Source organism: Glycine max, chromosome 12 (genome assembly GCF_000004515.6).
Source record: "Glycine max cultivar Williams 82 chromosome 12, Glycine_max_v4.0, whole genome shotgun sequence".
Lineage (NCBI taxonomy): Eukaryota > Viridiplantae > Streptophyta > Magnoliopsida > Fabales > Fabaceae > Glycine > Glycine max.
The window spans coordinates 7,133,277-7,155,417 of NC_038248.2; the positions used below are offsets into that span (position 1 = coordinate 7,133,277).

A 22,141-nucleotide genomic window follows, 5' to 3' on the forward strand; every position below is an offset into this window, starting at 1 on the left:
ATCATAGGTGCTTTACAAACTTTTTTATTCGGTATTGGTTCAAGCACGATTTGATAACTCATTTTCAAACCAAATTTAGAAAGAAGCAAAAGTATGGGTGAGATTTAAATTTATTAAAAATATATAAGACCTTGAAAAAATCAATTTAAGTTGCAAGATTCAGGCTTTGACAAAGTTTAACCTTCCATAAACAACACAATAAGCAATACCATTAACATTAACACATGTAATACAACAGAACATTTTTATTCCATGATTTTGAGAATTTATGTGCAGATGATCACTGGCAATAAAAATTGGTATTGCTGCCATTGAATCAGTTATCAGATAATATTTGGTGTAGTATGATACACATAGTGCTCTTGGAGATTTAACTATATGGAAATCTTCAAATCCATTGATATCTATTGAACCTTATTTATTTTGCAGACAAAAGTGATATAAATGCATTCTCTTTAGGTGTAAACCCAACAATGATACAGGCAAAGAAGCAATCAACATTAAGTAGATAGCATTGAGAGCAATAGGACTCCTAACACTTTGTATGCCATTGTTCCATATCAAGGCACCAAACACAAAGTTTCCATTGCTATTCTTGAAAGGGAAGAAATCAATCCTGAAAGTTATCTTCTCCCCCGTTTTCGAGAACTTCAATTCTTCAGGAGTAACTTTAACATTCACACCAGATGGATTTTCAACACTTGCATGATATAATGTTGGCCCCTGACCATAATAAGTAACTGTACGATACACTGATAAACTTGAATTCAAGTTGGACACACCAATTGAAGGATAATTGAAGTTGTAGGAAGCTGTAAGAGGTTTCTGGCATTGAGTAAGAGCCGCAGTGAGGTTCTTAAGTTGTTCTGGGCTTGCCCCATTGATGCACAGAAAATTGAGAACATCATGGGAATTAAATTTGTATACTAATCCAGGATTGAGTGATGCAACTGGGTTAACATGTCCAGATCCATAGTCAAATGGTGTGGTTTGAGTTCCATTTGGATCTCTTCCTATGACTCAGTGCATGTTATCCATAACTGTTGCTGTAACATCAGAAGAAAAGCATTCATTAAGGTTATCACAATAACAAACATTTATTCTAATGATTTTTGTTGTAGCATGAATGAAAAACAACTTACCAGTTGTCATTATTGCAGACTTTATGGCTGCAGGACCCCAGTGTGGGTAGTGAGATTTTATAATTGCTGCAACTGCAGTTATATGTGGGCAAGATATTGATGTTCTGAAAGGATTTTATAATTGACGGATCGTTGTTCAATTGTGGCTAAAGTTGAAACCGGTGACCATGCTGCCAAAATATTCACTCCAGGTGCTGTGATGTCAGGCAGTATAATTAGATGAGAGCACACTATTTAGCATATACAAGTATAGGATCAACCTTCGAACACTATATTCTTTTGTGTCAACATAAAGTTACACTAGGAAGAATTTGTGGTGCATGCAGGTCTAAACATAGAGCCTACTGAGTAGACTTGCCTTAATAATGTCTGGTGTTATTATATTTGGCCCCATGGAAGAAAAAGTTGCCACGTCTGGTGCAGGTTTGGTACCAAGTACAGTTATTGTTGGGTAGATTCTAGCAGTGGGATTCCTGACATAATAAAACATTAGCAAACAATGTTTCATCTTTTGACAATGAGTGTGACTAACTTGATATTAGAGATTTTCTCTCTTTTGTAACAAACTTTTAGAACTTACTTCTCTATGTTTATATATGCTTGAAGCTCTTCTGCAGCATCCAGACCAATGAGAGTGGTTGGGACAACAAATTGAAAACCAAAATCTTTGGCATTATGATCAATAAGTATCATTCCAACACCCCCACCCTGCATTATTGTTAATGCCTTCTCTCGTCTGTCTTCACTGATGAAATTCTCAATTGTACAGATCACAGTTTTACCCATGATTAAGGTAGGATCTAGAATGTTGTTCTTCCAGAAGCTGTTAACAAAGAAATAAAATGGGTTTAAGATTAAAAATTAAATCATGTCACTCCAGGTGTCTTGGGATTAAAATTCATCACCTTATACATTTTATGCAGAATATGACACTAACTTTTGCTATTGGGAGTGAAACAAGACGTGTGATTCTAAATATTCACAATTTTCTTGGATAATGGTTAAATGAAATTGGTGCTGTCCATCTTTTAAAAGGAAAATTTTCAGATTTATCCTAAATATTGTCTCATTTTCTCACTATACTGACTTGAATTTGCCTAAAGAGTCTAAAGTTGTGTAGAATCTGAAACATTTATCAGGATTGAAGATTGCGCTGAGCATCATAATGCAGAAGTACCTTGCATTTGTTGCTGAAACTCCAGTGGCTGCAGCGGAATTTCCATATATCAAACCATATGATTGCTCCATTCTTATTGGATTCAAAGAAGAACCCTGAAAGCACATAAACCTTTCTTGGTTTACTAGCTGGTACTGATATGCAATAGATGTATATTGGTGTTAAAATTTAGAAATGGTTTGTGTTATTGACTTCACTTTTAAGACAGGAGTTACCAAGGTAGATATTTGAACTGAATTCCCTGTCTATTGTGCTAGCATCAACAGTGAGGATCCAAGGAGCAACATTGCATGCAGTACCTGGAAAAATGAGTTTCCAGCTCCAGCAGAAACAAGAACTCCCTTTTGAAATGAATGGAATGCTCCTATACTGATTGCCTCATCAAAGTAAATTGGATGGGGAAGATCAGGGCCAAGGGAAAGGGATAATATGTCAACCCCATCATGGATGGCATCATCCATGGCAGAAAGAATATCAGCATCACTGCAGAAGCCAAACCAACAGACCTTGTAGATGGCGAGTCTGGCACTTGGGGCACCACCTCTAGCAGTTCCATTGGCAATGCCAAATAAGCTGGCTTGCAACAATGGACCCTGCTATTGTGGAAGCAGTGTGTGTTCTATGTCCACCACTATCTGGAGCTGACCGGGAAAAAATCCTGTTGGCAAAGTCCTCTAGAGGACTATTTTCTGTTTCAAACCCCTTTGGATAGTACCGTGCACCAATAACTTTAAAAACTTCTATGATAAACCAGCAATCTCGAATGTTTTAGCTATTAGGTGAGGAAACATGAATAGTTGTATGTTATGTTAAATCTCTAGATTTAGAGCAATGAACAATCACATAAGAAAACTTGACACCACACTTTAACCCAAAACCTTAAGACTCAAGTTTATAGATCTTCTCTTCACTTATATGATGCTCAACTTTTTCACTTCTACTAGATGTGGGATTTCACCTCACACTTGTACTCCAACACTAATATCATGTCATAAATCAACTATTCCAAAAGTTTAACTATTAATTGAAAACATAAATGATTTTGTTAGACTTTGACAACTTCAAGTGCATAATTTATTTACTACAATGTAGAGACTTTGTACATCAATCTTAAAAACCGACTATGATGGATTTTGATAGAAACAAAATGATATTAAGGACAGATTATTATTGATGAAGAAAAGATTGTGAGCCTGAGCTCTTACAATGACAAACCAGAGCCAAGGCTCCTCAGAGAGAACTATTTCTCTGCATAAAACAACCAACAAAATGGCTAGATCCCTCTCCCACACATACCCCTCCCGCTATTAGCATGTTGTATATCACAACAAATTGGCCAACTCAGCAGCATGTAACTAACTCTCCCCTCACAGTACATTTCTATTTTCACATGTGTATACTTTCCAATTTCCATATTCTGGGCTTTCCATGAATAGAGCCCACATGATAACGAGAAAATAATTTATCAGTGACAAAATTGCATTTTCGTCACTAATATTGCCATCAGTAAAATTTTAGAGACGAATTTTTAAAAATTATACACAAATTTATCCATCACTAAAGTTATTTATTTTTGTAGATGATCCATGTCTTACAGAACTTTATTATCCACATCAGAGGCAAGACAATACCTGGTACTCTAAGATTTTAAATTCCAAAAAAGAGGGATTCAAATCACGTGTCCCCAAGTTGGTTAGTGAGTTCATACTTGCAATTGGTTTGCGAATTCTTACTTGTTGCAATTGGCTAGTGTAAAATTATCACCAGTAACACACTCGCCCTTGAATTTTTTGGGTACAGGACCTAATCCATGATCAGTGAAGCTTTCCGATTCTGGCCAAATTCCTGAGAAGAGAAACAATGATAAGTTACTCATTGTATTCCAAATGAAAGAAAAAAGTGAAAGTGTAGAAGAAAGTATTTACCAGAATCAATGACACCAACAATGACATCAGATGCAGTGTCCAGTGATATATGGTTGCTCTTGTAGACAGTCTCTAGTCCAAGGAAATTCCAAGAATGTGTTGTGTAGAGTTTATTCATTTTGCTCTCAAAAACAGACACTACTGAGTTATATTCTGAAACAAAATTCAAAATATCATTCGAGCTTTAGCAGGTAATGGTGTGTTTGATTGAAGAAGAAGATAAAATATCTCAGCTGTTTCTATTTTTGGTTTTAATTTTTAAACACATGTTTTGGTAACAATTTTCAAATTTTAATGGATTTTGGATAAGAAATTGATTATGGAGCAGTGTGAAATTGTTTCAGAAAACAGTTTTTAAAACCAAAAAATGAGGAGCGAATCAAACATTATTTTAACAGGGGGATACCACATTTTTAAACCAAAAAAAGTTGAATTACTCTTATTTAAAATGCTTTCTAGTACAATTAATATAGTGGAAAGATAAAGAAGAAAGATATAATAGTGGAATGCAATACCAGAAAGTTGATTAGCTTGCTCTGGTGTAATCATGGCCGAGAAGCCTTGAAAACTTTTACTGTAATGGTTGAGTGCTGCTGCCTTTGCTTCGCTGAGGCTGAAAAGTGTAAAAAATATGCCCAGGAAGACTATGTTAGCCTAAGTTATTCCATTTTGAATAAACCAAGCTTAAAAGAACAACCGTAGTTATGATTAATTCCATGAATTTTATCTCAAATTAAGCGACATGCCTTCCAGTAACTGAAGCTAGTATCTCATGGTTTGCACTGATTACTGATTCTGAATCGGGGTGTGAATCCAATGTAAACTATATAATGTTGCATCAATGCAAATTCAAAAGTTAGTTTCTTTCTATGTAAGTAGTTAGGAGCTGCTAGTAATGCGTCTCATAGGTTGTAGATGCATGCAGCTCACGTAGACAGCATGCATCAAGTTCAAGTGAATGTGCTCTTTACCTTTGGGGTGGATCCATTCACCAAAGTATACCCTATGAACAAAAGGGTGAAAGAACTTAAAGTTTTGGCAAAACCCATGATACTCTCAAAGGGTCCAGAATAGAAAGTTAGATGTGGAAATGGTGACACTTTTTATAGTAGGTGATTGGTCCATTTTATAGCCAAAACGAACCAATTATTATATGTCATGTCATGCATAAAAAAAAAAAAAAATCAGTTGCTGGCTTTATATGTTTCTGTTTATAACTTAGCGTACATTTGGGATTCTTTAGAAAGCAAATGACATTTATAAAAGGAATAAGATGGATATATGTTTAACAAAATAACAGCATGTGGAAGAATTGTAAATGGTGATTATTGGATCATATGAACCTTTGATTTAGATAAATAATGAATTTTGTGTTCATATTTCTTGTTTTTAACGCATTCTAGGAATTGGTCACTCTTGAGGGGTGCTTTTCCCTTACTTGCGGAGCTGTCTTTAGTGGATTGTGAGGATAAGCCAACCATGAAATACATCTATAAAGAAATGGATCCGGTTCATGTGCAACCCACTGTCACTCTATCTAATGAGTTTCATAGAAAATTTATATTCTTGATTATAGATTATTTTTAAATTTCTAGTTTGCAAGAAATTTATATTATAGATTATTTTTAAATTTTCATTGCATTACATACAAATCATTAGACTTCATATGTAATTGTTGGATAATTTTGTTTTGAGAACTCGTGGCAACTATTAACCTTAAAATACGTTTACATAAAACAACACCATGCTTTCACAAAGTTTAACCTTCCATAAACAACACAATGAGCAGTACCATTGACACATGTAATAGAAGACCAAAAAAGTTTGCCATAAGTCAGAGAATATATGTGCAAATGATCACAGGCAATAGAAATTGACAATGTTGCTGTCATTGACTCAGACAATTTTGGTACATAAAGATCCAGTCTTGCTTGTGGAGAATTCGCTATATGGAAATCCTCAATGATATCTATTGAGCTTTTTTTTTATTGCAGAAATCAAAGTGGTATAAATAAATGCATCTTCTTAAGGTATAATCACTCAATGTTATGTAGATACTACGTTGAGACCAATAGGACTCCTAACCCTTTGAATGCCATTGTTCCATATCAAAGCACCAAACACAAAATTTCCATTGCTATTCTTGAAAGGGAAGAAATCAATCCTGAAAGTTATTTTTTCCCCAGTTTTCCGGAACTTCAATTCTGCAGGTGTAACTTTAACATTCACACCAGATGGATTTTCAACACTTGCATGATATACCGTTGGCCCTTGACCATAATAAGTAACTGTACGATACACTGATGAACTTCCATTCAAGTTGGACACACCAATTGAAGGATAATTGAAGTTGGAGGAAGCTGTAAGAGGTTTCTGACATTGAGTAAGAGCCCCAGTTAGGTTCTTAAGCTGTGCTGGGCTTGCCCCGTTGCTGCATAGAAAATTGAGAACATCTTTGGAATTAAATTCATATACTAATCCAGGATTAAGTGATGCAACTGGGTTAACATGTCCAGATCCATAGTCAAATGGTGTGGTTTGAGTTCCATTTGGATCTCTTCCTATGATGCGGCGTGTGTTATCCATAACTGTTGCTGTAATTATCAGAACAAAAGCATTGATTTAGGATGATCACACTTACAAACATCTATTCTCATGGTTTTTGTTGTTGACAAGAACTTGTGTAGCAAGAACAACTTACCTGTTGTCATTATTGAAGACATTATGGCTGCAGGACCCCAGTGTGGGTGGTGAGATTTTATAATTGCTGCAACTGCAGTTATGTGTGGACAAGACATTGATGTTCCTGAAATGATGTTATAGTCGATGGATCGTTGTTCGACTGTGGCTTCAGTTGCCACTGGAGACCATGCTGCCAAAATATTCACTCCAGGTGCTGTGATGTCGGGCTGCATAGTTGGATGAGAGCAAACCATTTTACATATATTAGTATAGGATCAAATTTCAACACTATATCCTCTTTTTCCTATTTGGGTGTGTCAACATAAAATCAAACTAGGAAGAGGATCTCTGGTGCATGCAGGTCTAAACATATAGTCTACTGAGTAAACTTGCCTTAATAATGTCTGGTGTTATTATGTTCGGTCCAATGGAAGAAAAAGCTGCCATTTCCGGAGCAGGTTTGGTACCAACTACAGTTATTGTTGGGTAGATTCTAGCAGTGGGATTTCTGACATAATAAAAGCATTAGCAGGCGATGTTTCATGGATTAATCTTTTGACAATAAAGTGTGACTAAATTCGATATTAGAGATTTTTTTCACACTTATGACACTTTTAAAACTCACTTATCTGTCTTTATATATGCTTGAAGCTCTTCTACAGCATCCTGACCAATGAGAGTGCTTGGGATGACAAATTGAAAACCAATATCTTTGGCATTATGATCAATAAGTATCATTCCAACACCTCCTCCTTGCCTTATTGCTATGGCCTTCGCTCGTCTGTCATCACTGAATTTCTCAATTGTGCAGATTACAATTTTACCCTTGATTAATGTAGGATCTAGAGTATTGTTCTTGCAGAAGCTGTTAACAAAAGAAATTAGAGTTAAGATTAAAAAATTGAATCATGTCACTTCAAATGTCTTGAGTTGAAATCATCACCCAAGAATAGTTCTGATACTTTATGCAAAATATGACACTCAAGTTTTTGCTATTGGGAGTCAAACAAACAAGCCGTGCGATTCTAAATATCCACATTTTTTTTTTGTTAATGGTTTAATGATATGGAAGATAAGGAGACTAGAGTTGTCTATCTTTAAAAAGAAAAAGAAAAAAAAATAGATTTGCAACAAATATTGTCTCATTTTCCGTCTAGAGTAAAGAGTAGAGAGTAGACACCAAGAAGCAAAAAGTTATGTAGAAACTGAAACATTTATCAACAATGAAGTTTGTGCTTAGCCATATAATGTAGCATATACCCTGCAATTGTTGCTGAAACTCCGACAGCTGCAGCAGCACTTCCATATATCAAACCATACGAATGATCCATTCTTATTGGATTCAGAGAAGAACCCTGAAGATGCAAACCTTTCTTGATTTACTAACTGATACTGATATGCATTAGATGTATGCTGTTGATAAATTAAGAAATGGTTTGTGTTATTGACTTCACCTTTAAGACCTTTGAGTTACCAAGTAAGATATTGGAACTGAATTCCCTGTCAATTGTGCTAGCAGCAACAGTGAGGATCCAAGGAGCAACATTGCATGCAGTACGTGGAAAAACAGAGTTTCCAGCTGAAGCAGAAACAAGAACACCCTTTTGGAATGCATGGAATGCTCCTACACTGATTGCATTCTCGAAGTAAATTGGCTCCGGAGGATCAGGGCCAAGGGAAAGAGACAGTATGTCAACTCCATCATGGATGGCATCATCCATGGCAGAAAGAATATCAGCATCACCACAGAAATCAAACCAACAGGCCTTGTAGATTGCAAGTCTCGCACTTGGGGCACCACCTCTAGCAGTTCCTTTGGCAATACCTAATAAGCTGGCATTAGCAACAATGGAGCCTGCTATTGTGGAAGCTGTGTGTGTTCCATGTCCATCACCATCCCGGGCTGACCGGAAAAAAATCTTGTTAACGCCCTCTAGAGGACCAACTTCTGCTTCAAACCCTTTTGAATAGAACCGAGCACCAATAATTTTCCTGAAAAATCCAAACTCCAGGTGAGGTGACATAGTTAGCAAATGACAATTTGTACCTTTCTATAGCATATCATGAGTAAGCTATTATCACAAACATAAACTGTCTCAAAAGTTTAAGCTATTAGGTGAGGAAACATGAATAGTTGTATGATAAGTCTTCATTCACTGATGTTAGAGTCCCTTGAACTTTGAAGGGTGGACAATACACAGATCCATCTACCTTGAGCTGAAATTCATTTTTTTATTAGAAGAATAAGGGTGGTAACTGGTAAAGATGGAACTCTAGACCTCTTGGTCATAGTCATTCTAATACCATGTCATAAATCAACTATCCCAAAAGTTTAAACTATTAGATGTAAACACAAAAATGATTTTATATTACACTTTAACAGCTTCAAGTTCATAATTTATTTACTTCAATAATCAATATATATATTCAGTACATCAATTTAAAAATCAGTCTGATGGATTTTGAATTCCAAAAAGAGTTTTTACTTGTTGCAATTGGCCAGTGTAAATTTTTCACCAGTAACACACTCTCCCTTGAATTTTTTGGGCACAGGACCTAGTCCATAATCAGTGAAGCTTTCCGATTCCGGCCAGATGCCTGAAAACCAATGTTGAGTCACTCATTGTAATCAAAATGAAAGAAAAAAGATAGTATGAGAGAAAGTATTTACCAGAGTCAATAACACCAACAATGACATCGGATGTGGTGTCCAGTGCTTTAGGATTGTTCTTACTGATAGTTTCTAATCCAAGAAAATCCCAAGAATGTGTTGTGTGAAGTTTATTCATTTTGCTCTCAAATACGGACAATACTGATTCATATTCTGAAACACAATTCAAAACGTCATTCAGAGCCTGATCAAGAAAGTGGTGAATGAATTCCATATAGAATATGCTTATCACTCTGAAACTTGAAAATATACGGCTCCAAATTGTTGGAGGCTTGGAGCCACCCCATTTAAATCGAGAAGCCTTTCTCAAAATATTGAATTAGTCTTCCATCTCTTATTCAAAATGTTTCCTTGGCCAATATAGTGGGAAAGATAAAGACAGAAGGGTATAACACTGGAATAAATACCTGCAAGTTGACTAGCTTGCTCTGGTGTAATCATGGCTGAGAAACCTTGGAAGCTTTTAGTGTAATGGTGGAGTGCTGCTGCTTTTGCTTCACTGAGGCTAAAAAGTGCAAAGAATTTACAGAGGAAGACTATGTTAGACTACGCTATTCCATTCTGAATAAATCAAGCTTAAAATAACATCATTAGTTATAATGAATTCCATGAATTTTATCTTAAATTGAGTGACATGCCTTCCAGTAACTGAAGCTAGTATCTCATGGTTTGCTCTGATTACAGATTCTGAATTAGGGTGTGAATGATCTCCCATGTAAACTATATAATGCTACATTAATGCAAATCCCAAAGTTAGTTTTGTTCAATATAAGTAAGTAGTTAGGAGCTGCTAGTAATGTAGCTCATAGGCTGTAGATGCATGCAACTCACGTTGACAGCATGCATTAAGTTCAAGTGAATATGCTCCTTACCTTTGGTGTGGATCCATTCACCAAAGTATACCCAATGAACAGAAGGGTGAAAGAGCTCAAAATTTTGGCAAACCTCATGATAAGTTGAAGGGGTCCAGAATAGATGCTAGATGTGGAAATGTTGATTCATTTTTTGGTTGGTGATTCACCTATTTTATAGCATACACGGACCAACTTATATGTCATGTCACACATATAAAAATAATCATTGCCGGCTTTATATGTTTCTGGTTATAACTTATTGTACATTTAGGATTCTTCAAAAACTTAAATGACATTCACAAGAGGAGATAAGATGAATATATATTTAACGAACTAACATCATTTGGACGAATTATAAACAGCAATTATTGGATTGATACTTGTATCATTCACAGCTACCTTATTTGGAACTAATACAAATTTTTCAATATTTTAGACTGCAAAGGACGATGGGTGGTTCCCTTGTCTGAACTTTGAGAGTATGTTATTGGCAACCACAAATCGCATATGCTTACAGACCATAAGCTACAGTGCAATTAAGATTCTTAAAAAAAAATAAAAAGATAGAAAATATAAGCTATATTTCATTACTAGGTGCTCTGCCAAAAATGTTCCATCCTTAGATTCTTTTGGTATTTTTTGTATCAACAAAGGTTAGTTTTGTTAAAAATATCACTTGGGGGATTCGAACTCATGACTCTCCCTCCTCCCTTCTCCCTTCTCCCCTCTCCAACCACTGGGCCACATCAAACTTTAAAGTTCTGGTATTGTATGCACATACAGAGACGAATGGCTGAATCCTTCTAATTAATGTGGTTTTTCTTTTTTACACTAGTTCTTTTTCCTACTTCATAATTTTCCCTAATTAATCCCTCTGCAAAATATGTAAACAAACCTATTTTGTTTTTTAATATATCTAGTTGGCAGATCACCTCCTCACATTTGGAACTGATCGTAACTAGACAGCTTACATGCCATTCACTTCTTCAAATTATCAACTGGCCGTCCCTACGATTCAAACAATCAGAGGTGGCCAAATTTTTTTTGTTTCCATTGATAATTTCAGACCGTGTCATCATTAGCAATGCCTTCTGTTCTCTTACAAGTCACATCTAATAAAGATGACCTTTCCAAGCATTTTTCGCATATATAAACCACGTTTAGGACAATTTATATGCTTTTCTAGGACTAATTTGAATTGCTAAGTAATATCACATTTGGTTGAACAACCTGCTCAAATCTTGATTTTACAGTTAAACGAATATCTTAATCGGCATCTTTAGTGATGAAATTAGTTTGTCTCTTGCGGCTGGGTGAAGCATAGCAGCTGAAATTGTCAACCCTCACCCCAGCTTGGAATCTGAAAAAACTCAAACCTATAACTATCATAAAATTTGTGACATCTACATTCAAAAAGCCGACCAACATGAGTAACTGGAATCACATATTCACATAAAATTTATTTTTCTGATCATTTCATCAGTCTGTTTTTATACACAAATTATGATTAGTAAAAATATGCATTTCACTTGATCCAATAGCTCTGTAAATTACAAATCATAACATGTTTAAACTAGTGAAGATGGTTGAAGAAAAATTCTGTCAGAATTATCCTTCCTCTCCGAATTCCTTTGTGAATCGCTCGTGAACATCAAGGTCAGACTTGCTTACAGTGGGTCTTTGTCTAGCAAGTACTTTGTCAAAATCTGTTCTCGATATAGGTGGTGGCAGGATCTGTACAGCACACAAGAACATAAAAACTCTTATTCTCTAATTCTCATTTAGAAAAAGAAGTTATGCAGTCCTACTATCATCAAAATCTGCAGCATCTTGAATACCTTAGAAGCAAGTCCTTTCGCAGCAAGATCCTGCATTGTAGTTTGTACTGCACTCTGTTGCTTTGGTCCACATGGGATCCACATATCCTCAGGATTCCTAAAGAAAAACATGGCATCTTGGGTTTTGCGAACAGGTTCAAATAAAACATCCTTCACCTGTAGAATAGGTCCAATTACCTTTAACACTAATCCAAATAAAATGATCATTATTCTAACCAGGTATTAAATATAGAAGTCAAACTTACACAGACAGATATATCTGAACCTGAAAACCCCTCTGTCTTGCGAGCCAAATGTTCGAAATCACTTTCAGCCAAGTTATGGGGAGTATCTCCTAGGTGCACCTGTTCAATTTATCAACCAAGAAAAAGACATTGTAAGGCCATTTGCTAGGTTCACAATACACAATAAGACCAATGAACATCATCATGTATATTGCCCATGCCTTGAACATGTGTTGGCGAGCCTTTAAATCAGGTAGGGGTATGTATATACGCTTATCGAAACGCCGCCTTATTGCCTGCAATTACAAGTTGATTAACCAAAACGGCATCCCATTGACTCAATAAAAATAAAAAAAGTAAACAGAACTATTGTCTTCTTACCTGGTCTAGAGCATAAGGTGTATTTGTAGCTGCTAGAACAAGAACTTTCTGATCATTGTGTCCAACACCCTACAATGTAAAGCGGACAAACTACATTATGATTAGGAACAAACACGAAAAAGAAAATTGACACCAAAGCTGTTGGAAACCTTGGATCTTCTGAATTAGGAAAATAAGGATGCATGATAATAGTAAATAGTAATTATTGGGGGAGGGATTGAACAGTTTTTTTTTTGAAAAAAATTACAAGCTACTATGTTCAGCTTAAAGAAAGAAGCTAAATACAACCGGATTTAAGTCGTTAGTCAAAAAGCTGAGTGCAACTTTCTGTATGACTAAAAACCATCAAACAAGTTACTTTACAGATTTTTTTACCAGCAAAAAATAGTATAATAATACTATAGCCAAGTATAATAGTCAGGTGATGATGGATGCCCCCCAAAAAAAAATAACTGCAAATGTTCACACCATTAAAATATTGAATAATTTATGTCAAGAACCACACTTTCTATTTTCTAACAAGATAATTATCTAGGATTTTAAAAACTCCGGAAACCAAGAAATACAAAAAAAGAAGCAAGAATGGAATATAATAGATGTGGATATACAAGGCAATATGCACAATGGTGGAAAACTAAAACAAATTTGCAGCATAAGTCAAGGATAAGAACTGCTTCAATTATAATGTTTAGGTAGTAGGCAAAGGGAGAAAGAGAGAATAAAGACAATAATATTCTCAGATTGATATTGTGTGTAATAAATGATAGATACAATAGTCCTAGGCCTAGCTATAATAGTAAATTGATCGCAGGACGTCATTCAGTTTGGTTAAAGACCAACTTTTCAAAGATATTATTCACCACAAAATTCTTTAAAAGCTTCCTCTAATATCCTTCTTGGTCTCCCTCTCTCCTTTTTCAAAGCACTAAAAATCATACTATTTACTCTTCTCGTTAGTCCTAGATATAATAAAAAATGTGAAGTACTAGTTTAGTATTACTAGTACAAGCCCAAGCCCCCTAATACGACAAGCCTACTAACCCAAAGAAACAATGAAACGAATTGATAGAACCTAAGATTTTCTAAAGTATTCCAAGACAAAAAAGATATAATAAGATATTTTATAAATATCTTGTTAAAGGCCATTTGTGTCAGATGGCTTATTAAAGGAACCAATAGAGATCAAGATATTTCAAGAGTTGCAGTTATTGCATGATCAAATGTAACAAAAAGACCCAAACTATTGATAAGGAGAAACTGAATTAGCTCAACTCTGCTCTTCAAATCAACTATTGTAGAATGAATCGATGTTTCATAGTATTTAAACTCTAGACATTTTTTTAGGATTTCAAATTTTCAATAAATGATGCATATATACAGCATTACAGGACAGCTACATCATAGACTGGGACTCAAGCTTCTTGACTTGTTCAGGATAACGCAATTCAAATGTCAACTAAAATATCACTCCAATTAACGTAACTACACCATGACACCATAAATTCATTACCTGCATCTGCACCAGAAGCTCAGTTTTAATACGCCTTGAAGCTTCACTCTCATTCCCTTCTCCACGCTGACCACATAGAGAGTCTATTTCATCAACGAATATGATAGAAGGTGCACTTTCGCGTGCCATTTGGAAAAGATTTGAGACCAGCTTTTCACTTTCTCCCATCCACTTTGAAACCAGGTCTGACGAAGAAACACTGGTGAAGAATTAAAAAGTTAAAACATGTAGCAAAAAAATGCCCACCTAACCTAAGCACTTACATTTGCGACCTTATTTTTCAAACAAAATCACTGACAAGCAGAACTATTAGACTCAGAAATTGAAAATGTTAAAAATAACAATGTTGATGATTATGTGAAATCATCCATATGCACACACATTCATCCACCAAACTCAGTGCGTGTTTGGATTAACATTGAATGATTCAAAACCACATTGAAATATCAGTTGATGTAGTTTTAGTAAATGTTCAAAAATTTGGTTCCGCAATGAGAAATTGATTGAGTTCAAAATTTTGAATTGAAATTCCACTTTTGATTGGCTAATCAATGCCTTTAGGTTAACTTTTTTCCTTACATAAATCATGTCACTTCAAAATAAATTTCAACCAAAACCTATTTCATTCAGAACCAATTTTGCAACCGCTCACCAAAGCAGGTACTTAACTAATCTCAAACAATAGGATATCAATAAATCTACCTGAAAAACGTAGAATCAGCTTCTGTGGCAACGGCCTTGGCCAAATACGATTTACCCGTCCCCGGCGGTCCGTACAACAAAAACGCTCTCCAAGGTCGTCGTTTACCTGAAACCATTCCATTCGAACAATTTAAATTTCAAATGTTCAACATCAAAGTTCCTTCAATCGTTCAAACAAAAAAAAAACTGAAAAGTCAAAATCCTCACCAGTGAAGAACTGCGGAAACTTCACGGGCAAGATAACCGCTTCCTGCAAAGCCTGCTTGGCGCTCTCAAGCCCCGCGACGTCGTTCCACTTCACGTTGGGCTTTTCCCTAACGATAGCGGAGTTGAGCCCGGCCCGTAGCTTGGCCTGCTCGGGATCCTCGCCGTCTCCATCTTTGCCTCCGTCCTTGGGCTTCGTCTTGGGCCTTGTGGCGACCGCGGCGTCCCCGCTGGAGGCCGGGCCGCTGGGCCCATCGTCGAGGACGGCCCGGATCTCCTCGGCCCGGCGGAGATACTCGGTGAATTTCTGAGTGATGGCCTCCTTGATCTTAGGGTTCTTCTCGTACTTGAGGTGCGTTTTGAAATACTCCAACGCGTTCATGTAAAGTTGAAACGCTTTCGCGTAGTTTCCCTTATTGTCTTCATCTACCGCTTGTTTCACGTACTCTATTGCTTGCTCTTTGAAATTGCTATACATCTCCTTCTCCTTCTTCTTCGATGAATTTTGATTCAGAATTCGAAGAATCTGATCAGAACGAAGAAGAAGAAGAAGAAGGAAAGGGTGTTTTGTTTGCGCGTGGAAAGAGAAAAGCGTTTGGTTTGGGCGAGTCAGAGAAGATTCTTCTGTCGAACCTTCCTTCGAACGCAGACGGATTCCGTGTGTTTACGGATTTATACGTTCATCGATTGGGATCCTTCGATGAAGATCAAATGGTGTTTTGTTTTGGATTCGTATTTTAAGATAGATTTATTCCTAAAAATTATGAACCGTTCGATCTTTTTTGACGGTTTTGGTTGTTAGATGTGTGAATGCGCGAATAGGGAGACTACGGAGAATTCCGTCTCGCATGCGTAATGCGTTGCGTTTGAATTATTTTGTTTTTTCTAGAGGAAGTTGGGTGTTTTGTAAGAAATAAATAAATATAGACAATAATTCATTTTTGCAATAGGGCATAAATAAAAGAAAATACAAATAATAGTTAATTTTTTATTTGGTAAAAAAATTGATAAAAACAAAAAGAAATTTAACTTACAAAAAATTTGATTTTTTCTTTTAATTTAAATTTCAAATTTTGTGTTTCCTTTCATCATGTTGTCCCCTATTAAACATTGAGTATAGGTATAATGAAAGGATTATTATTTTTACTACATAACAAATTAAGGTTCAAATCTTTATTAAAAGGTGTGTTTATAATTAATGACAAACAATGTCTATTTAAAAAATATTTTTAAAGGATGAGACACGTAAATCCTCCCCCATATATATAGAATGAATAAGGTTAAAGATTTGTTTATAGATATTAGTGTGAATTCTAACTTTTCTCAAATTCATTTTAATGTGTCATTTAGTGTATATTTGCGAAGCAAGGCTAGGGGGTGGACCACCTTGATATAATTTGTTTGGTTAATGTTCTAATATATAATATAATTAAATAATTAAGAAAAAAATATATACACTCAATAATACATTATAATCAATCAAAGGCCTTTACGAAAACTCAAGGTTATAACTGGGCCGGGCCCACGGACGCACTCATTCAGTTTTTTCTCTTCCCCTTCACTTGCACTGCAACATCGCCACCACCATCGATCGCAACCATGGAAGACTCTGGTAACCTCCACCACCACCACCACACCGACGACGGCGACCACAACCACCACCCACCTTCGTCCTCCTCCCCTCTCGCCACCGGCACCTGCTGCAAGTGCGGCGGCCCCACCACCTTCGCCCCCCTCCCCAAACCCCACCTTCACCTCCCCTCCCCCAACCTACCGCCCCATCCGCGCCCCGCCATCCCCCCGACCCCAACTCCACCCGCGCCATCATCCTCTCCCCGGTCCCACAATCCCAAAAAGTTCCCATTTTGCCCCCGCCCCACCACTTCCAACTCCCCACAAAGCGCATCCACTCCCCCGACGACATCAGCCGCTTCCACTCCTCCGATTCCGGCAAAAACTTCCTCGGCTTCGTCGTCGCCCTCTCCGAATCCATCCGCGCCAAAAAAATCTCCGACCCCTGCCACATTTCCCCCGCCACAACCTCCCTCCTCTCCATCCTCCAAACCCTAACCCTAATCGCCGACCAAACCCCCCCGGTCCCCCAATCCGCTCGCTACGGCAACGTCGCCTACCGCACCTGGCACGAAAAGATGTCCAATTCCGCCGAATCCCTCATCCTCACCCTCCTACCGGAGAATCTCCACCCCGCAACAGTTGAACTCGTGCCCTACTTCACCGACTCCTTCGGGAACTCGAGCCGCATCGACTATGGCACCGGCCACGAGACCAATTTCGCGGCGTGGCTGTACTGCCTCGCGCGGCTCGGGGTCATCGGAGTGGAGGACTACCCCGCCGTGGTGGCCAGGGTGTTTGTGAAGTACCTGGACCTCATGAGGAAGCTGCAGCTGCAGTACTGCTTGGAGCCTGCTGGGTCCCATGGTGTGTGGGGGCTTGATGATTATCACTTTTTGCCCTTCATATTCGGGTCCTCGCAGTTGATTGATCACAAGTATATGAAGCCTAAGTCCATTCACAATGAGGATATTTTGGAGAATTTCTCTAATGAGTATATGTACCTTGCTGGCATTGCCTTTGTCAAGAAGGTGAAGAAGGGGGTGTTTGCTGAGCATTCACCCATGTTGGATGATATCAGTGGGGTGCCCAATTGGAATAAGGTGAACAGTGGGTTGCTCAAGATGTATAAAGCTGAGGTCTTGGAGAAGGTCCCCATCATGCAGCATTTTCTTTTCGGGTCGATTATTAAGTGGTATGTGTGATGCTGTTTTTGTTTGTATTGCTTTGCTTTGATCCTCTCTATGCACTTAATGTGTTTGGCATTGTTGTATTGTAGGGCATTAGGTTATTTACTTGTAGTTAGTTGTATGGAGTGTAGGCATTAGGTATATACAGGGACCGATCCAGAAACCTTATAAAGGGGAGGCGGGAAATTTTTTTTTCTTCCTTTATAATTGTTTAAATGTCTAACTTTTAATATATTTAATCATTTTTAAAACATTTACTATTTTTACACATAAAATTTAAGCTAATTTCTTTAATTAAATGATGACAACTTTAATTGTTATCATAATAACAACAAACATACAACTAGTTTTGCACAATTTTATACTAGTTATCACTTTAATCATTACAATAAACAACACAACTAATCTTACACAATTTTGTACTAATTAACATCAACCATTATTATAATAACCACATACAAAATTAATTTTATACTAATTAATTTAAAAATATATATATATGTATATACTTGAAAAGATCCAAGGAGGGGAGGGGGGTGGGGTGGCTCGAACCCCTACTCGCCCCCCCCTCTAGATCCATCCCTGGGCATATAGTATAGATTCAGTGTGCGTTTGGAATAACATTCAACTGTAATGCACATGTATTTATGTTTTCATGTCATATTATGCAAATGAAGTAGAAACAACTCTATAATGCTTCAGAATGGACATGCACACGTCGGTGAAAAAGGGGAATCCAAACATGCTATAAGATGGAACCTTTATCTTAAAAATAAATTGGTAGCGTTAAATTATAATGAAAAGTTTACTTATAGATAGTTTGGAACCATGTCCGTTACTCCAGATTCACACATCCTTGTTAACACTCTCCACAGTAGAAGTTGCATCAAAGGCTCAATTGATCTATGTTTATCCTCTTTAAAGTTTAAATGTGTTTCCAAACACGCATTCAATGATGAAATAAAAGAATTTCAAAACTAATACATTTCTGGGTTGGGTCCTGAATAGTCAATGTGAACAGTTGGATGCTGTCCATCATAATCCCAGTTGAGTATTATTGATTCCCTAATATTTATGATCATAGGTCATTTCTAGCAGCAATGATGCTGCAGGAATTAGGGATGTATAGTTTATGGACCTAGTCTAGAGAAATTACAAGAGTTTACAATTTTGGAAACCCTAGATGTAGCCACATGTCAATATGGATGTGATTTTAAATGAAAGGATGTATTTTTGTTTGCTGCTCAGAGCAGCAATCTTGAATTATGTACTCAACTGTTGGCTGGTGTGTAAGATCTTGCGTCTTTATATGCTATATCAATTTATGGAAATCATAGTGCGGACCAAATCATGTTATCGAAGAAATAATTTTTGTCGGTTGGTGATGAAATCAGTTTATCTGCTTTTCCTGGCGAAGGCTCGTCTGCCTAGATTATTGCTTATGTTGGTGCATTATGCATGTCAATTGTCAGTGCATACATTCTTGTTTGAACATGTATTTGTTGTCAATTGTGTAACCTTTTGGATGAATTTCATAGTAATGATTAATGAATTTACCCATGCCTAAATTCAAAAACCACAGAACATATGTATACTTTACCAAAAACATTTAAACACTCCCCGACACCCTCTGTTTTGTTCTAAAACACTCTTTTGCTTTGCCTGAACAGTTTAAAAAAATCAATGATTCATTCTCCGCGCATCTTATTTAGCAAATACTTAGTTATTATTTATGCAATAAATCACATAAAATGTTTTATCCAGGCAAGGATGTTAGTTTGCAAAACTTGTTGCCTAAGTTGGTGCATGTCAATTTGTGAGACATGATTGCTTGTTCTTGCATTAGAGGTCATCTGCTTTAACTTCATGATGAATTTGCCGATGTGGAATTTCCAAAGCAATAGTTGTTGCATAAAATAGCTATTGTGTGGTGTTGGGTTTTTGATTGAATTGATGCATATTATGTATTGATGTTCTATAATCTGATGTTGATGCCATAGCTTTTATGTCTGACCTGTGCTGGTTCCTGCGCATCTCCAATATTTGATATTTTATTATTCATAGCATCATTTTACCCTCCCACTGCTGTCTGGTTATTTGTTGGCACGGGTTACTGCCTAGATCAAGATTATGATAAACAGAAGAATTAAGAAAATCATTTTGATTGCAGAATTTTCTCAAAGATAAAGGAGGGGGCTAAAAAAACTAAAGCGGGAGTTGGTGCGGGGGGTGGGGGGTTCCACAGTTCCTCGTCTTAGGGAAGAAAATGGAAAAAAAGTCACGATAGTTATGATGTGCACATTATAGTATAATGATTTTTATCTTCATGTTTGAGTTGTTTCAAAATTGGGTGAAAGTATAATTTGGTTTGCAAAGTACTCTTCACTTCTTTTCTTTTTTTCTTTCTTTTTAATTTCTGATTTTATTAATTTGTTTTCTACCAGGGAATAGTGCTTGGAGTCTTCTGTCGGCTTTCCTGTGAGGACAGGCTATATAAACCAAGCTGAAGAAATCGAGTATAGGGAGTCATTGGAGGGGAATCCATGCCGGTTTTTCATCAATCTTTGATATACTTACCATCCACTTGCTTAGAGTGGTTCTACTTCTATACTTGCAAGAACATCTAGTCGATGTATTCTTGCACCTACTATTTTCTGGCTCATACATTATGAGCAGCTTAGAGTGTAGCCCCTGTATCTTGTTGATGAGATTTGGAGATTATTGAATTTTGTAGTGAATAAATAATTTTGAAATTTTATTGTAGTATATAGTCTCCATCATTGGCTTTTGTCATTAGACAGTCATTGTTTCCCAGCCAAGTTCATTAATCACTGTTTGGCATAGATCCAAAACACTATCCTACGAGAGATCACGACTTCCCTTCATATTATCATAGTTCGTGGACATTTCTTTATTTATTAAAGACTTAAATATATTTTTTATATTTGGAAAATAAGTCATTTTCATTTGACTACCTAAAATGTAATTTTTTTCCATTTAAGTATTTGATATTTTTTTATGTTTTATTTTAGTATCTACTGTTAGTTAGTTCAATCTTGTGAAGTAATGATGTAACAGATAGAGTATCACGTCATCAACATCTAATCAACGGAACAATAACAAATTTTTCATATCATTTTTTATTATTTAAATTATTTAAAAATTCAAATCTCCCCTTCCCCTTCTCGTTCTCTCTTTTGCTCCTCTTCCAAAGATCCCTTCCTCTATCACAAACTCACTCGTCTTCCTCCATAACTATATTCAAACCCTAATAGCGTTGCAACCTCCAACTCGTGATCAATTCCAATGACCCTGGCGGAGCCTTTCGCTTTCCCGGCATCACCCATGACAACTACTTCTTCGAGTCAGGCCTTAAGGAGCTGATCCAACACCTCACTAAGAACAACTTTAACCACTACGACACCCCACCGGCCTCCAAGTCCGTTGTCAAGGGCTTGTCAGACATCTCTGTCATTAAGGAGCTACTAGCGTCAGATTCCTCGTAGTGCACTGTTTGCAAAGACACCTTCGAGCTTGGTGAGACTGCGAAGTAAATCCCTTATAAGTATATATATCACACAGATTGCATTTTGCCATTGTTGGAATTGCATAATTCTTGTTCAATTTGTTAGTATGAGTTGCCCACAAATGATCTTGATTATGAGCAAAGGGATCACCGTGGTGGTCGTGGCAATAGTGGTGATGGTGGTGGTGTCGAAAGTGGGGCAACTCCACAGGTGAATTGGACACATGACATTGGACCCAGTGCCGAAAGTGGAGGCAACAACATGTCATTTTGTTTTGCTTACGTGTTAGTGACTATGCATTAATAACGTGACATTCTGTCTGCCACGTCATTATTTCACAAAATGAGATTAAAGATAGATATAAAAGTGAAACATAAAAAATATTGAATACTTAAATGAAAAAAAAAAGAATTTTAATAAGTAAAATAAAAATAATTTATTTTTTAAATATGAAAAATATATTTAAGTGTTTATAAAGAAAAAAAGATAATTATTAAAAGATAAAAGCTGACACAATCAAATTGTGTATATTAAGGAATGGA

The 22,141-nt window shown here is 36.6% G+C and overlaps 2 protein-coding genes and 1 pseudogene across 2 annotated transcripts; 1 reads left to right on the forward strand and 2 right to left on the reverse strand.

Moving 5' to 3' along the window:
- Positions 1-280: 280 nt before the first annotated feature.
- On the reverse strand, positions 281-11,163 carry LOC106794255 (uncharacterized). Its single transcript, XM_026124574.2, is given in 27 exon segments — positions 281-1,046; positions 1,143-1,247; positions 1,250-1,351; positions 1,479-1,615; positions 1,723-1,965; positions 2,320-2,434; positions 2,517-2,627; positions 2,630-2,895; positions 2,897-3,051; positions 4,052-4,164; positions 4,245-4,397; positions 4,760-4,857; positions 4,991-5,056; positions 5,058-5,079; positions 5,218-5,270; positions 5,983-5,991; positions 6,367-6,838; positions 6,946-7,157; positions 7,321-7,434; positions 7,552-7,791; positions 8,187-8,258; positions 8,376-8,918; positions 9,413-9,524; positions 9,598-9,750; positions 10,005-10,102; positions 10,236-10,327; positions 10,470-11,163. Coding segments are annotated over 27 exon segments (4,566 nt in total). The 5' UTR covers positions 10,548-11,163; the 3' UTR covers positions 281-414.
- Positions 11,164-11,882: 719 nt separating this feature from the next.
- LOC100801165 (protein SUPPRESSOR OF K(+) TRANSPORT GROWTH DEFECT 1) lies at positions 11,883-15,994 on the reverse strand. Its single transcript, XM_003539774.5, has 8 exons — positions 15,314-15,994; positions 15,107-15,212; positions 14,405-14,603; positions 12,895-12,963; positions 12,735-12,809; positions 12,535-12,633; positions 12,290-12,445; positions 11,883-12,185 (listed from the first exon to the last, which is right to left on the reverse strand). Exons 1-8 carry the CDS (start codon positions 15,786-15,788, stop codon positions 12,060-12,062), a joined length of 1,305 nt encoding a protein of 434 aa, XP_003539822.1. The 5' UTR covers positions 15,789-15,994; the 3' UTR covers positions 11,883-12,059.
- A 793-nt stretch (positions 15,995-16,787) lies between these two features.
- Positions 16,788-20,838, forward strand: LOC102660705 (serine/threonine-protein phosphatase 2A activator-like; annotated as a pseudogene).
- Positions 20,839-22,141: the final 1,303 nt, after the last annotated feature.